This window comes from Carcharodon carcharias, chromosome 3 (assembly GCF_017639515.1).
Source record: "Carcharodon carcharias isolate sCarCar2 chromosome 3, sCarCar2.pri, whole genome shotgun sequence".
NCBI classification, from domain to species: Eukaryota; Metazoa; Chordata; class Chondrichthyes; order Lamniformes; family Lamnidae; genus Carcharodon; species Carcharodon carcharias.
The window spans coordinates 149,269,401-149,286,787 of NC_054469.1; the positions used below are offsets into that span (position 1 = coordinate 149,269,401).

At 43.4% G+C, this 17,387-nt stretch overlaps 1 protein-coding gene across 2 annotated transcripts in view; it reads left to right on the top strand.

Moving 5' to 3' along the window:
• creb5b (cAMP responsive element binding protein 5b) overlaps positions 1 to 17,387 on the top strand; it is a 461,587-nt gene that overhangs the window by 25,800 nt on the left and 418,400 nt on the right. For both annotated transcript variants that reach the window (XM_041184407.1, XM_041184408.1), the window contains exon 2: positions 14,644 to 14,715. In XM_041184407.1, the coding sequence (XP_041040341.1) occupies positions 14,662 to 14,715 (54 nt within the window). In that variant the 5' untranslated portion in view covers positions 14,644 to 14,661. The remainder of the gene's footprint in view (positions 1 to 14,643; positions 14,716 to 17,387) is intronic.

The window sequence follows — 17,387 nt, forward strand, 5'->3', positions numbered from 1 at the left end:
AATTTAGTTTTGAAGTCCCATTTTCTGAGCCCATTTCTCTTTTGCCAAACTTAGAATTAGACCTCTTCAGTCCCATTTGACTTTCTGCTGACCCAATGGTAATTTTGACTTGAAAAATCACAATTTCCATTGGAGCTTTGAATTTTCACCATCTGACAGCAACAGTCTAACAAGTAACAAAATTTCTACTGAAACCCTCTCTGTCTATCTGTTTGTCTGTCTATGTATCTAATACGTATGTCTTGCCATTGGCATGGATTCATAGGAAAAAATATCCAAAAAATCCAAAATCTTATGAAAAAATTTGCAGAGATCAAAAAAATCTGACTGGCTCAGATATTCCAGTAATTAAAGAATGTATTAGTAGGACATGCTGAATGGCTGAAATGTTCCATTGGCTAAAAAAAATCTCGAACAATAAAACCACAATAAATGTTCACATCTGTATGGAAATATTAATTTTCATTTCAGTAAATTCAGTAAAAACTACCCGTATGAAGCTGCTTTGAGCAGCAATATTGGATTCCCATCCATCCCACCAAATACCTTTAAAATAAAATTGATAAGAAAATGCTTGCATGATATAACACAACCAAAAAACATCAAAACAGCCAGCATGTGCCAAAAAGAGTAAACTTACTAATGAACTCACCCATCTCATTTTTCAATGGCCAAAGTAACTTCTGTCAGAACAGACCTTCGATTCCTTTAGCATCTGCTCTACTTCCTGAAGTTCAAACCCTGAGTTGGAAACTACTGAATATTTGGTGATGCCATCTTAATGAAGGCAAGTGCACTCGAAAGCAGTGGATGCTAGAAATTTGTGAGGTAGAAGGCAGCAATTGGGAAGGATTACATGATTAAAAGAACAATCGAGAAAGATTACTGGAGTCAAAGGGAACGATTGGGAGAGATTACAAAGGTTACAGGCAGTATTGCAAGGTCACTGGAATAAAAAGGAAGAATTGGAGTAGTGAGAGGTAAAAGGGAGCATCAGTAGAGATTGGCAGGGCAAAAGTACTAGTCAGAAATTGACTGCATTGATATAGGAATTTGTGTGAGAGCTATCCAGAGAGCTTTGAAAGTACATAGAAAACAATACAGGGAAACTGAGATTTAAGCAAAGACTGACAAGAAGAATGAGCAGAAGAGCTGATGAATATTGAAACATAAACAGAATGAGAAATGTATATGAGAGAGGGAGGAAAAGACTGGAAGACAAGCAAAGACAGCAAGGGTGACACGGAGAACTGGGAGTAGTTTGTCTAGATTTTTGCAAGTGAGGGCCATGATTCGTGAGCTGAACATGCTCATTAGAAGCAAGTTGGGCAGCACATATAATTTGTGTACTGACCTAATTTCCCTGATTGTCGCATGGACTCCGTTGTACTGCAGGCAGGTCAAGGGGCTGAGTAGTGTTGCAAAGAAACCACGAGCACCAAGTAACCTTCTCTTTTTAAGTCCGTGTAAAAGGGAAGTTGCAGCAATGTACTGAAAGCTCTTGGATAATCACATATTGACACTGAGGGAGAAGGACACCAGGCGAAGAAAAGTGCTCCCTTTATTAGTGACGCCACCCTGAATACATGAGTCAGAGAGATAAAAACCAGGAAAGAGGCAAGGGGTGGAAGGCCTCAAGATTGAGCCTCTGCATGAAATGAAAGCACACGGCAAGGGTGGTTGATGCCCAGAACATTGGCAGCAGTGGCAGAAAAACTTTAATATTGTCACTTGGGTGGTCCAGGTGAGGAAATGCATCTGCACATCATATCTCATATCCAGCACACCATCCACCTCGCTCCCACCATCCAATACACCGCACCCCATTACTTATCCAGCAGCACTCCCTGGCACTCAGGATTCACCTCTTAACATCCTTATACCACACCTCATCCACACACTTTTTCTAAGTGCGCACACTGTATATGCTGCCGCAAACTTACAGCTATTCAGTTGTGGTAGGCACATTACCCAAGGGACACTAACACAGTCACTGGTGTTCTGCCCTATCTCTTGCAGGAAAAGGTCATCCACGACTGGCATGAGACCTAAATAACCACTGTAGGACCAACATGCATTAATTACCTCAGTGCAGTTGAGGAAATGGTGCATAGGATTATGGGCACCAGTGCAATAGTGCCAGTGGTATCCGGTGCTGTCAAGACCATCCAGATGATGGTAAGTTGCTGGCTTATGCATGTTCTCCATTCACATCTCATCCTCATCCTGATCGGTGCCATGAAATTGAAACTGTAGATGGAATGACCATGGACCTCCTGCTTTCCTTGCCATCCCCTCCTCCTCTCAGCCCTACCTTCCTATTATACTTTTGTGCTTTCTGATGTCAAGAACTACTGGTCAGCGAATGCACCCTCAGTAGGAAGGGCAAAAGGAAGACCCATGTCACTTGACCTTACATGTTGCCACTCATTCAGATACTAGCATTTTGTATACCTCAGAGGCCAGTTTAAAGTTGGGATCTACATGTGGTGAGTTACCGGATACAAGTAGGCGGCTGCCAGGGCAGAGGATAGGTTAGGTCATGTGTTAACTCACTGGAGAGTGAGGATGCAGAACAATTTCTGTTGTAGGGGATTCATATGAGCACCTTGTTGGGGCAGGCTACAGGAAAATGCTGATGAGGATGCATAGCAAGATGCTTGAAGCATTGGCTGGCCTGCCAGCTAACCTGCCATCACTGATTAGGAGCATGGAGGGATCTGCTCCATGTACAGAACTTGGAAGCCTATCCTTTCTGCTGTGGAAGTGGTGGGAACCCCCATGGCAGCACTGTCCAACTGAGCAATGATGGAGTACCTCATGGTCGCTGTCTCAAATTCCACTGCAGCACAGATGGAGGCCTCCTAAAACACCTGTGTTGCACTGGAAGCACAGGCGGAGGCAAACAGGCTAAGAATGCAGCCATCCAGGTACAAACAGCTGACATGTGGAACTCAGTGCTCCACGGAGCACATAGACTCTCACAGCAGTCCAGCAATCTGTACTCTAGCAGATTACTAGGACTGCTGAGGTGTGGTAGTGGCACACTAGAGCATGAGTCTTCTATCCTCTCTCAGGATGACACCATTCATGCACCCACCACTGTCACTCTGCCAATGCCTTTGGTGTTGCTTCTGAGCCTGGCAGCCCAGATTGCTGTCTCACATGCCAGAGTGGTGCAATCTGAAGCCAGGCCCTCAAGACCCAGAGCTGCTTGAGGGCATCCTGCAAGGCCATCTGCAGTCTGCCCTAGTGAAAGCAGAGTGACCAGCCATTAGATTAGGCAAGAACACTTGTGAGACGGGGACTAAGTGGATGCACGAGGGTGATTAATTTTTTGTTGTATTATTGATATAAAGTTGTTGAATGAAGGTATTTGACTATTGAAGGCCAAAGGCTGTTGGCGTTTATTGAATGATGTTGGTGGAGGAGACTTTGTGATGGAGTGTTCGAAATTGATGTACTGTTAGGGCATGGTGGGGTACTTCATTTCAATTGAACTACCACTCACAATTGCATCCCTTTACTCCACCCAGTTGTGTTTGGTATCCTCCCGCCCTTCTCCTTCTCCTGCCGAGGTGGCCTCTGGATCCCAGGAGATAATGGCTGGGTCCTCATTATTGCAAGGTTCTGGAGGACGCAGCACACTATCAAAAACATGGAAAACCTCTCTGACATGTACTCCAGAGATCCACTCAAGTGATCAAAACAACAAAGCCTTTGCTTTAGGAGACTGCTTTCTCCATGGTATTGATGTCTTCCATCGAAGGCTCGCTGACCTCGTGTGGTAGAACCTCTGAAGGGGGTCATGAGCCATGTATTGTGGAAGTAGCCCTTGTTGCTGAGCAGCCATCCCATCGTGTGTCTTGCAGGCCTAAGGACAATTGTTAATTGCTGCTGAATAAACGCATCTTGGGTACTGCTAGGATCATGGGCTTTCACCAAGTTGAATTTTTTGGTGTGATTGCATGCCAGCTGCACATTAACAGATTGGTTGCCCTTGAGATTGTGTTATCACTCCCAGCTGATTTGGTGGGGCCTGCAGAGTTGCATGTATGCAGTTGAAGATGCCCTGCACCATCAGGAAGCCCAGTATCCTGCCAAACCATGCAACCTTTCATCCTGGTTTTCTCCCCTCAGGGAGAAGCAGTCCAAGTCCCTTCTCCTCTGTACAGTATCTTTGTTACACCCTGAGGCAGATTGCAATATGTTGATGCTGCCACCCAGTCCAGCCTGGAAGGATCCCATTGCATACAATGTAAGGGCCACAGTGACCCTCATATCCACCGGGAGGGCAACTCTCGCCCTAGTTAGAGTCTCAGGTCAAACACCTCCAAATTGCTCCAGTAATTTTTAAAGTACTATTGCTAGCTTTATCTCAACAAGTACCTTTGCTTTAACGTGTTGAGTGGACCTTTAAGTAGTCTCAAATTAAGGCCCGCCTTGTTTCTTAATGCTTCTTGTTTCAGGAATGAATAAGGGTGAGGTTGTCAAACTTCTGTTGACCAATTGTTGACCCTGGTGTTGCATCAACCTGTTGATGTGGTGACATCATGATCACGAATGTTCAGCATGTTCGGGTGAATGTAGGGGTCACAGCTCTGTGCGCCGCTCCAGTTCAATTATGCCACATGGGCTGTGTGGGAAGTGGCCAGTGGCGCCTCTGACACTGCGATGCATCAGGTTGATCTTCGTGCAAATGCATTTTGTGCTGTTAGACTTCAGGACAAATTGAAAGGTCATTGCATGGAGAGAGAATTTAAAAAATTTGTGGTAAGGCAAACCCTTGTTTTACCTGTGCTTTGATGGCATTCTGATGAAAGAAGGGGCACATGGTGCCCCACTTGCTAAGGGGGAAGACAATGCTGTTTGAACTGGCACAAAACACAAATACTTATGATAAATTTATTTTAATCTTCATTATAACAGTAGTGTTAACATGTTCCAAGCAATTCAATATTATTTTAATGGGAATGGGGCTGTAGGCATTACCAAAGTAACAAATTTATAGATGCGTTTTATCTTGCAGCTGATTTTAAACCAGCCTGCCCACCTATAATACTTAATGCAGTGTTTCCGATGTGCTCCTGCTTACTGCCAGCTTAACTACGCAATTTTCTGAGTCAGCTGAAGTCCATGTCAGAAGCAGGCAGGGGCCTCATGTAAATCATCGTTCCTACAATGCAATCAGGACCTAAATGCCATTTGTATCAAATTGTGGAAGTCCTGCCAAGTGTCCAACCGGTCAGTAAAATGTAGCGTGATTGGTCTCAGAGCCACTGACGCCATGTTTAAAGGGATATTCACTTGCAGGTGAGTGGATCATCAGACCTCTGTGCTTTTATGCTGTTCAGATGCCTGAAGAGCTTTCAAATTGCTGCTTCCAAATATTTTTTGCTTTCCTTACCCTCATTAAGCTTTTTCTGCTTATCATGGGTGCTATTATTATTCATTTCATTTGGGTGAAGAAATAGTTGGAGGAAAAGGAACAGCTGCAACCTCAATATCTGGCAGCAGTAGCAACTGAGCTTGTTAAGGTGAGGACGACTGCTCGTAGGAGGCAATATTCAATGCACAAGGTGTTCAGACCACAAGCCACTTCCTTGGGGATCTGTCCAAAATATAGTTTTTCAGAAGGCTGCTTTTCCACGGACTTTTGCTTACTTTGCAGGTATTAGCCTTCCAGGAGCATGGACTTCTGGACCTGTGAGGTACTCCTCTACTCGGGCAGCAGATAAATAGAGGGTGAGGCTTGGGTCCTTCACTCACCTTCCCGGATCGGAGGCAGTCTGACCTGCGAGGGACACCTCTACTCGGGCATCAGGCTGAGTTTGAAAATCCAGGAGTGACATAACAGGAAAACTGTAAGGCCAGGATTTACAGCTTCCGCTGCAACATGTCTCCCCTTGATGGATGCGGCAAGCCATTTAAATCTCCATTCAGTTCAGCAGGACCATAATGTCTCACTGGGTGGGAGAGGACGTAAAATCCTGGTCTAAGTTCATTGGTTGGTGAGAAACTGTTGTTAGGGAGTGTAAATAGCTTAAAACTAGAAAAACGTATCATTTGTAATGAAGTAGCTACTTGGATTTCAGTAAGGAACACTAGCAATAGGGAAGGAAAGTTAAATCAAGTCAAAGTGAAATAAAATAATAAAGTAAACTAAAGTAAGATAAAGTTAGCGTAAGCGTAGTGAAGTTAAGTTACTAGTAATTTATTCTACTCATTCTACTCACTCTAAGTGTAATAAATAGTTTTTAGAGTTATGGGATGGCAGGTCAGCTCAGCCAAGTGGAGTGTACATCCTGCGGTATGTGTGAAGTTGTGGACGCAACGTATGTCCCAGACAAACACACCTGTAGGAAGTGTCACCAGCTGTCCAAGCTTGAGCTCCGGGTTTCGGAAGTTGAGCGGTGGCTGGAGTCACTGTTGTGCACCTCCGAGGCAGAGGACTATGTGGATAGCATGTTTAGGAAGGAGGTCACATCGCAGATCAAAAGCGTACAGCAAGAGAGGGAATGGGTGCCCGCCAGGCAGTCTAAAAGAACCGGGCAGGTAGTGCAGGAGCCCCCTGAGCTTATCCTGCTTGCTGATTGGTTTTCCATTTTGGACACTGATGGTTCCTCAGGGGAGTGCAGCCAGAACCAAGACTGTGGCACCATGGGCGGCTCAGCTGTACAGGAGGGAGGGGGGAGAAGAATGGAAGGGCAATAGTGATAGGGGATTCCATAGTCAGGGGATCAGACAGGCGTTTCTACAGCAGTAAACGTGACTCCAGGATGGTGTGTTGCCTCCCTGGTGCCAGGGTCAAGGATGTCATGGAGTGGCTGCAGGATGTCCTTCAGGGGGATAGGGATCAGCCAGAAGTCGTGGTCCACATTGGTACCAATGGCATAGGTAGGAAGAGGGATGAGGTACTGAAAGCAGATTTCAAGGAGTCGAGAAGGAAATTAAAAAGCAGGACCTCGAGCAGTAATCTCAGGATTACTGCCATATGCTAGTGAGCATAGGAATAGGAGGATAGACTGATTAAATACGTGGCTGGAGAACTGGTGTAGGAGGGAGGGCATCAAATTTCTGAGGCATTGGGACCTGCTCTGGGGCAGGTGGGACATGTACACGCTGGACAGGTTACATCTTAACAGCACTGGGACTGATATACTCGCAGGGAGACTTGCTAGTGTTGTTGCGTTGGGTTTAAACTAGTTTATCAGGGGGTGGGAACCTGAGGAGTGGCCCAAATTGGAAGGAAGTAAAGTTGGTAACAGGAATAGCAGTGAGACCAGAAGGCAGGAGAAACAAAGCAGAGCAATGAGCATGCTTCGAATGTGGAATGATATCAATAAGACAAAGTTAAGGTCATTCAACCTGAATGTGCGCAGCAGTCACAATAAGGTAGATGATCTAAAGGCACAAATAGAGGTAAATGGGTATGATATAATTGACATTACGGAAACATGGCTGCATGGTGACCAAGACTGGGAACTGAATATTCAAGGATATTCGGCGTTCAGGAAGGACAGACAAGAAGGGAAAGGAGGTGGAGTTGCGCTGATAATAAGGGATGGATCAGTGCATTACTAGGGGTAAACTCAGATTGGAAGAACAATGTGTGGAATCTGTGTGGAGCTAAGAAACAGCAAAGGGCAGCAGACATTGGTTAGAGTTGTTTATTGGCCACCAAACAGTAGTGGTAATGTGGGACATGGTATTAATCAGGAGATGAGAGAAGCATGTAGCGTGGGCAATACAGTAATTGTGGGTGACTCCAATCTGCATATAGACTGGGTAAATAAATTGAGCACTAATGCTGTGGAAGATGAGGTTCTGTAATGTGTTAGAGATGGTTTCCTAGGGCAGTATGTTGAGGGGCTGAGTAGAGGACGGGCTATTTTAGATCTAGTATTATGTAATGAAAAAGGACTGATTAATAATCTTGTTGTAATAGGACCTTTATGGATGCGTGACCACAATCTGATAGAATTTTACATTATGTTTGAAAGTGAGGTAGTTCACTCTGAAGCAAGGGTGTTAAAGTTGAATAAAGGAAATTATGCAGACATGAGGGACAAATTGGCTGAGGTAGATTGGGAAAATACATTAAAAGGTATGACTGCACATAGGCAATGGATAGTCTTCAAAGAACTATTACATAGCTTACAGCATCTATACATTCCTCCAAGGTGCAAAAACCCAAAAAGTCAGTCAACTGTGGCTGACAAAGGAAGTTAAGGATTGTATAAGATTAAAAGAAAAGGCTTATAAAGTTGCCGGGAGGAGTCATAAACCTGAGGATTGGGAGGTTTTTAGAATACAGCAAAGGAAGACCAAGAAACTGATAAAGAAAGGGAGAATAGAATATGAATGCAATCTAGCAAAAAACATAAAAATGGACTGTTAAAGCTTCTATAGGTATGTTAAAAGGAAACGTTTGGCTAAGACAAATGTGGGTCCATTACAGATAGAGTCTGGAGAATTCATAATGGGCAATAGAGAAATGGCAGAAAAGCCAAATGTTTACTTTGTGCCTGTTTTCACTGAGGAAGATACAGGAAATCTCTCAGATTTAGAGATCCAAGGGACGAGGGAGAATGAGGAGTTGAAGGAAATCAGTATAAGTAAGATGGTTGTATTGGAGAAATTATTGGAATTGAAAGTTGATAAGTCCTGGGACCTGATATTCTGCATCACAGAATGTTGAAAGAGGTTGCTATAGAGATGGTGGATGCATTGGTGATCATTTTCCAAAATTCTGTAGATCCTGGGATCCTGGAACTGTTCTTGAAGATTGGAAGGTAGCAAATGTTACCCTGCTGTTTAAGAAGGGAGGGAGAGAGAAAACAGGGAACTACAGACCTGTTAGCCTTATACCAGTAGTACAAAAAATGCAAGAATCTATTATAAAGGATGTGATAAATGGATACTTGAATAATTACGATCTGCTTGGGCATAGTCAGCATGGATTTGTGAATGGGAAATCATGTTTGACGAACTTGTTGGAGTTTTTTGAGGATGTTACTAACAAAATTATTAAAGGAGAGTTGATGGACGTAGTATGCTTGGATTTTCAGAAGACTTGTGATAAATTCCCCCACAGGAGGTTGATTAGCAAAATAAAAGCACATGGGATAAGGAGGCAGTGTACTGGCATGGATTAAGGACTGGCTAACCAGCAGAAAACAGAGAGTAGCAATAAATGGGTCATTCTTGCATTGTCAGGTTGTGACTCGTGGGATACCAGAACGGTCAAGACTCGGACCCCAGCTGTTCACAATATATATCAATGATTTGGATGTGGGGACCAAGTGTAATATTTCCAATTTCGCGGATGACACAAAGCTAGGCAGGAATGTATGTTGTGAGGAAGATGTAAAGCGGCTACAGGAGGATTTGGGCAGACTTAGTGAGTGGGCAAGACCATGGCAGATGGAACATAATGTAGAAAAATGTGAGGTTATCCATTTTGTTAGAAGGACCAGATGTGCAGAGTATTTCTTAAATGGTAAGAGATTAGAAAATGTAGATGTACAAAGAGATCTGGTGTCCTCGTCCGTAAGCCAATAAAGGCTAACGTGCAGGTGCAGCAGGTAGTTAGCAAGGCTAATGGAATGTTAGCCTTTATTACAAGAGGACTTGAGTACAGGAGTAGTGAAGTCTTGCTTCAATTGTATAGAGGCTTGGTTAGACCTCACCTGTAGTGCTGTGTGCAGTTTTGGTCCCCTTACCTCAGAAAGAACATCATTGCCAACAAGGGTTCACCAGACTTGTTCCCAAGATGGCAGGACTGTCTTATGAAGAGAAATTGGGGAAACTGGGCCTGTATTCTCTAGAGTTTCGAAGAATGAGAGGTGATCTCATTGAAACCTACAAAATACTTAAAGGAATAGACAGAGCAGATGCAGGTAAAATGTTTCCCATGGTTGGGGAGTCCAAAGCTAGGGGAGACAATTTCAAAATAAGGAGGAGGCCACTTAGGACCAAGATGAGGAGAAATTTCTCTACTCAGAGGGTTGTGAACCTTTTGAATTCTCTACCCCAGAGGGCTGTGAAAGCTCAGTCATTGAGTATGTTTAAGGTAGATACTGATAGATTTCTGATTATCCCCATAACCCTTTAAATTATTGTTAATGTGGGTAAAAAGCATTGAAGTGTTTGATCAGCCATAATCATATTGAATGGTGGAGCAGACTCAATGGGCTGAATGGCCTTTTCCTGTTCCTATGTTCTTATGCACCTGTGTTCCTAGCCTGGCTCTATGGTAGCACTCTTACCTCTGACTGAAGGTTATGAGTACAATGCAGAACAACAATATATTTTCCAGTCAGGCTGGTGTGTGACTTCTAGGGTAACTTGCAGGTAGTGGTGTTCCCATGCGCCTGCTGCCCTTGTCATTCGAGGTGGTAGAGGTTGTGGGCTTGGAAGGTGCTGTTAAAGGAGCATTGACGGGTTGCTGCAGTGCATCCAGTAGCCAGTACGCACTGCTGTCACTGTGTGCTGATGGGTGGAGAAAGTGAATGTTTAATGTGGTGGATAGTGTGCCAGTCAAGTGGGCTGCTTTGTCTTGGATAGTGTCCAGCTTCTGGCATGTTGATGGAGCTGCACTCAATGAGGTAAGTGGAAGGTATTCCATCATTCTTCTAACTTGTGCCTTGTAGGTGGTGGACAGGCTTTGGGAGTCAGGAGGTGAGTCACGCTCCAGAATTCCCAGCCTCTGACCTGTTCTTGTAGCCACAGTATCTATATGGCTCATCCAGTTCATTTTTTGGTTAATGGTGATGTTCAGGATGTTGATGGTAGGGCTTCAGTGATGGTAGTGTTGTTGAATGTCAAGGGGTGGTGGTTAGAATCTCTCTTGTTGGAGATAGCCATTGCTTGGCATTTGCGGGGCCTAATCCCGAATGTTGTCCAGGTCTTGCTGCATGTGCATGTGGGCTGCTTCTTTATGCGGAGTCGGGAATGGTACTGACCATTGTGCAACTGCCAGCGAACATCCAACTTCTGACCTTATGATGAAGGGAAGGTTATTGATGAGGCAGCTGAAGATGATTGGGCTTAGGACACTAATCTGAGGAATTCTGGTAGTGATGTCCTGGGGTTGGGGTGATTGGTCTCCAGCAACCATTACCAACTTCCTTTGTGCTAGTTATGACTCCAACTAGTGGAGAATTTCCCCATTGATTCCCCTTGACTTCAATTTTACTAGGGCTCCTTAATGCTCCACTTGGCCAAATACTACCTTTGTCAAGGGCAGTCATTCTCACCTGACCTCTAAGAAGTTAGTTCTTTTGCCCATGTTTGGACCAAGGTTGTAAAGAGGGCTGGAGCTGGGTGATGCTTGTGGAACTTAAACTGAGCGTTTGTAAGCAGGTTATTGGTGAGTAAATGCTGCTGTCAGCAATATCTCCCATCACTTTGCTAGTGAATCAAATTGGCTAAAGATTGAAATGGACCAGCCGTAACATTTTGGCGAGCTTATTCTGTATCTCCTCCAGTATGGGAATGTCATGCTGCTCAGTGTTCAATATATTTGAATGGAGAGTCAGACAGGGAAATGCTTTTATTATGCAACTTAATGAAATGTATCCAATCTTGGACTACAACTTGTTGATTTTTGGATTTCACGACGCATGTGCACTCGCTGTATGCTTTGTACTGTTTGTCTCATGGTTGTTTTTGCAGTAAAATTTGGCCCGTTACATTCCAGTGCTGCTTCATTGGCTGGGATTTTATGCCTCCCCGTTCCGAAACCACCACCCCCATCCCTCCCCCAGCCACCAAGTGTGGGAGGCGTAAAATCTAGTTGGATGCAGGATGTGCCTTGCCTGTCGCCCTCCCACCACTGCTGGGATTTTACCTGAGGCAGGGTGGGTGCCAGCTAGCTTGCCTGCCTGAGGCCAATTGAGGCCCTTAAGTGGCCACATATCTCTTTTAAAAAAAATACCTAAGTATTGCTGAAAAAAAGGGCATGATGTCAAAACTGTTCATCTTGTACTCATCAGAACAGATGCAAGAATGCTAAATTTCAATGGGAGCAAATAACGACTGAAGGGGTTATTTTCCCAAGTTTCTGTTTGTAGTGTAGACCTTTGCATGTGGGGAACACAATGGGAATTTGCTGGGCTCATTGGGATTTTCCATACCGAATTCCCAATATGTCGTCATGTTGGGCAAAGTTCCATTCTGAAATGCAAATTTGTAAAATGATCCCTTAATCCCTCTGGACCATACAACTGTAAGTAACTTTCTGTCATAACAGTGAGAGACTGCCACCTGTGTATGGAGCAACTTGGAAGTGCTCTTTCAAGATAATTGTAACCTACCCAGCTTGGGGTTTAAGTGAAAGGAAATTTGATACCTCATTGCCTATATTAAGTCAGTATTCTATGATTGTCTAGTAAAATGATTGCCAATTCCTGGAGCTAATTTTGCTTTTGTGTTTCTTGGTCGACCATTTAATTTGCGGTCAGCGCCTTGCAGTAGATTAATTCTTATTTCTTTGTAAAGGCTGCCCAGCATATGTGGTGATCGTAGCAGACTCACACCAGCTGGCAGGATGAAAGGTTAGAATTCAGTTTAAACCTGAATTTTCAATGGCAGTGACATAGTTGAATCATACACAGAAAGAGTAAAGGGGAATATTCGGTTGTTGCAAGTAGTACATGGACAAAGGATAAATAAACTTTGGAGACATGAGTGATGTTAATTGTATTCTATCTCTGGGATTGATATACCGGATAATAGAGCCTTGTTCGAATTTCAAGAGTAATGGCTATTGCAGCACCTGGCAGTTAGGGCCGGATATTTGTCTTTCGCTGGAGGTGCAAATTAGGTTGCAGAATGCTGAACTTAGTTTTTTTGCTGGAAAAGCAATTTTTCTCTGCATTCCTATCCCCACACCATTTTCGTGTGGCCTTTACACAAATCGGGATGGCCTTGGGTTCAAAATGCACGTACACCTCTTCCAAGATCAGGTTCACATTGTGAGCACCACAAGAAAATTATAATTCCTCCACAAACAATTTTCATGTGTTGGCATGGGTTTTGTAAGCCCTAAACAAAACACATCTCTTTGGAGAGTTTGTGACCACAGGGGAAAGCCTGCTGAGGAGTTGGAAATATCCTGAAAGGTAAGTGTAAAGTGTTTTGACACCATTAAATGTCACAATTAGATGTTGTAATGTAGATGTGTTTTTAATGCAGGGACCTGTCCTGCAAAAGTAAGTTGATCCTTGCATTGACCACCATTGTGTAAGCGCTGATTTGCACTGCAGTACTTTTTCCATTGAAGAAAGTGCCATAATGCATTAAAAATGAAAAATAGTCTCTGCTGTCATGTCTTGTGCTGTGATTTAAATCAACTGACAGTCCTGGTTGATTTATAAATCTGCTTTTGAAAGTTGAAAATATTTTTGCACCTGCTGTCCTCCATTGATTGACAGACACCCTGCTTTGAAATGGATATGGGACACCATTCTATTCTGTCAGTTTCAGGCAATGTAGCTGGAAGCTTTTGTGAGGACAGTGGTAGCTATTATGAATGCTTGGTTGGGTTTCAAAGATTGTTAATGACTTCAGTTCAACAGATGGTCCATTAATCAAGGTATAATTGACACTTTTAAGAAACTGTAATAACAGAACTTGCCTTTGTTGGGCTTTTTTGTTAGTTTATGAACTTAAAAGATAACATTTTTTTGACACTGGAGTCGGTGTTATTTTTCCAGTATCAAAGATAGTGGGTTTGAATTCAGAGTTTCGTTAGATCATTAGAGGCTTAATTTTTTTCCAATGGTTTTAAAATAATTCCCATTGCTATTGCTTGACTCCTGAGGACTCTACATAGTCCATACTGAGTGAGTGACTATGGAAGGTACATGGGGGCCATGGAGATAGCATTTTACTGGCAAAGGTAATCTGAGAGGGCATGGGGTGGGTGGGGATGGAGGTGGCATGGGGGCATGGATGATCTGTGGGGCGTGGAGTGGCATGGGAGATCTGTCGAAGCATGGGGTGACATGGGATAGATGGGGTGGGCGAGGGAGTGACTGTAAGGGTCAGGCAGCCTTTGAATAATGATGGGAGCTGGGCTGCTGTGTTAGAGAACCGAGGCAGGCCTTCTAACTGGCCTGCCTCTGCTCCCACACTCCTCATGCATACCATGACTTGCAAAAGTATCACAAATCTGACTTCTGTGTGAAAGACAAAAATCCTGGGCAAAGCCAGTACATAGATCGGGTGTGCATTTCAGAAGGCGCAAAAGTGCGCAGATCAGGTTTTCCCGAGCCCACAGAAAAATACTGCTCAGAGTCTCTGAAAATGAAGATTGTGCAATTAGATGCTGTCACTGTGGGTTTGTGCAAACTGAGGGAGCCACAACTGCAACCATTAAGCAGTGACCATTGTTATCTGCATTGAAATGAACAGATATTTACTTTTTAAAAAATACTTTATTGTCTTTCTTCAATATAATTTAATTAATTTAATTAGGATTAAATGAAAAATTGAACTTGTGTTTTAGAACTGCAAATTGTCACGATGATTGAGAGAAAAACATACCTGCATTTCTTTATTAAATATAGGCTAGCTTGTTCAAATGTTAAATGCAGATGCCATTCATTTATTTGCTGTTGTGTATTTGGTTGTCAGATTAATTCAAAGACAGTTATGAATTTGGAGCAAGACCGGCCATTCGTTTGCAATGCTCCAGGTTGTGCACAGGTGAGTATTACTGACTAATTAGCTAATTATACTTGGAAACAATGTTTTATTATGACTAGCTGATAGCAGTAACATTCTTTTTGCATAATATAAGATTATAATGTTTCTATTGCCTCATTTTCTAAATAAAATCATAGAAATTACAGCATTGAGGCCATTCAGTCCACTTATCCCTGTTTTGGTATTAGCTCTTCAAATGAAGCTTTCTCCTCTAAATCTATTTTCTATTTTTCCTCTCTTGATCTTTTTATATGAATCACAGAGCATCTTCTGTTGCTATGTCTGTAACTCTTGACTTTTCTCAGAGCTGCTTTGCCACTGTAACTTTGGCAGAAGTGTAGTGGAAAGCTCACCTATACACACAGGTCCCATGTACTGCCAGTGACATTATGGTGGCACAGCAGAAGAAGCTCTTAGGAATTATGTCTGTGTTTGTTAAAGACTCTGCTCAATGCCTCTTTGTGTAAGTTTCTCTTTGTTTCTTCTTTCTCTTAAGTTCTTACTCTGTTTCACACACATTATCTTTGTCTATCTGTTGGTCTGTTGTTCTATTTATTGTTATGTGTTGCACTTCTTCTCTCATCTCTGATGGATAGCTGGAGGTTCTAGATCTTAGATAACTGGAGGCTTTTTAAATTTCTGAGGAAAGAGGTTTTTAAGGATTGTATTTCTTTTGTGAAAGGAGTGAAGAGGGAACTGGAGCCTGCGGTGGCCTTGGACTGAAGGATACTTGCATGCTGAAGTCTCAGACTCTTACTGAGGGAATAAGCAGATTTGGGTTGGAGTTTGGGGTGGGGGTGCAGCTGGAGGGTGAGGGTTTGTCTGCAAAGTGATAGACTCGAGTATTGGGATGGTTTCTTGTAGCCATGTGAGGAATAATGCATTAATCATCATGTACCCAGCAAACACCACAGAATTCCATAAACCAATAGAGACTTATGGACAAAACCTCTTGACTTATAATAATATCAAATGGATGAGTGTTTCCAACACTGCAATTATTATAAAATAAGCTATTAAACCAATAAACCTTAAGTCTACTATATATTTAAAATGGTGAGGGGGGTCTGAGTATACTGAAGGTATTGTTCCAATAGATGGCGTTGTGGACACAGGATTGAAGGGTAGAAGCTGCTTCGTTGTGCCCTTTTTCCAGCAGGAGGCCAAAAACAGAGGAGAGTTTCATTAATTTATGTAAATCAGGGTCCTAATATGCCAGTTGAATGCTAGTGAAATTTTATCTTAGAATTGAGAGGGGAAACCACTGTAACTTTCCCATTAGGCAGAAGCAGGCCTGCAACTGGTCTGAACAGAGAAGGTACCCTTCTGATATCTAAAAATCTCCTTGGAGTCAGGAGCAGCTATAGTGCTCCTCCAGGCCCTCGAAAGTTGTCCTCCCCTATCCATGTGAATTTTCCTCACTTCTCTCCTATGACAGTCTCCTGAGACCCCACGCACCCCCCCACCTTCCTGCCACTACATAGAACAGTGCTTCTCAAACCTTCCCCCACTGTGACCCCATGTTAATGCTTTTAAATTGACATGGCCCTAGAGTGAGATTGAGGTTGTGGCGGTGGGGGGGTGGGGGGGTGGTGGTGTCAGTGGGGTGGTCAGGGGGTTGAGTGGTGTGCATGGGGAATAGGGTGCTGAGAATTGTGAGGGTGGGGTGCTGAGAGTCGTGAGAGTGGGAGCAGAAGTTGTAAGAGAGGGGGTGGGAGGAGTGTCAGATTGGTTGTATGTGATGTGTCCCAGGTCCTGTGAAGACATCATGTGATGTAGTGAGCTGGTGTCCCGGATTCTGAGAAATTAGATGCATTGCTAAGCAACTTCTGCCTCTCCTAACTCCTGTGCTAACTTGTATATGATCATCCTACCCCTAAAGAGTATTTGTTGTACAAGTTGGGTTTCAGCTTGGCAGATTGGGTTATGAAGTATGAGAAAACATAGGTGAGATTTTAACTCATTCAGGACCCATCCACTTAAAATGAGTTAAAATCAATTCCTATATATCCTAGGTTGGAAATGGTCATGAGGCTGGATGAGTTGGGGAAAAAGTTGGAAGTGATAGGAAGCTGGGTTGGGTAAATGTATGGAGATCAAAAAATCTGCAGCAGATGCATCTGGAATAAGGGCTGGAATGTGTCCACTGGAACCTCTAATGCTGAAGAGGTTTGCTATCGCAGATGGCTGAGTGACTTAAAGTACATCTGGGGCAAAGATGCTTTATACTGAGGTGCAGATTACTGGTTCTGTGGAAGGGGGGTGGGTGTGAGGAGGTGGTTATGGTGCCAGGTGCCTCCAAAGAATTAACTTCGGAGTGCCAAAATTTTCATTTGGGATCCAGGCCACGATCCCAGATGAATTCTGAATTGGGATCTGCATAAACCAATCAGTCATCTGGTATATCTTGTTTCGCCAAGCTTACAAGTGCCTTCTGTCCTAATGAGAGAATGACTGCCACTAGGAGCCCCTGCACCTGCTTCCTCTAATGCTGCTGGTCTCATAAGGGATGGGTGTAAGCCTTTCCCTCTATTAGGCCTGTGGAATCACTAATGTAAAATATGGATCTGAAATTAAGATGGGAGGGCACTAAAAGAGCTGCAGATTTTTGGGTCCATTATATTTTTCTGCAATGTTGTGGTGTTGAGTTAACAATGGCAGGAGGTATAATG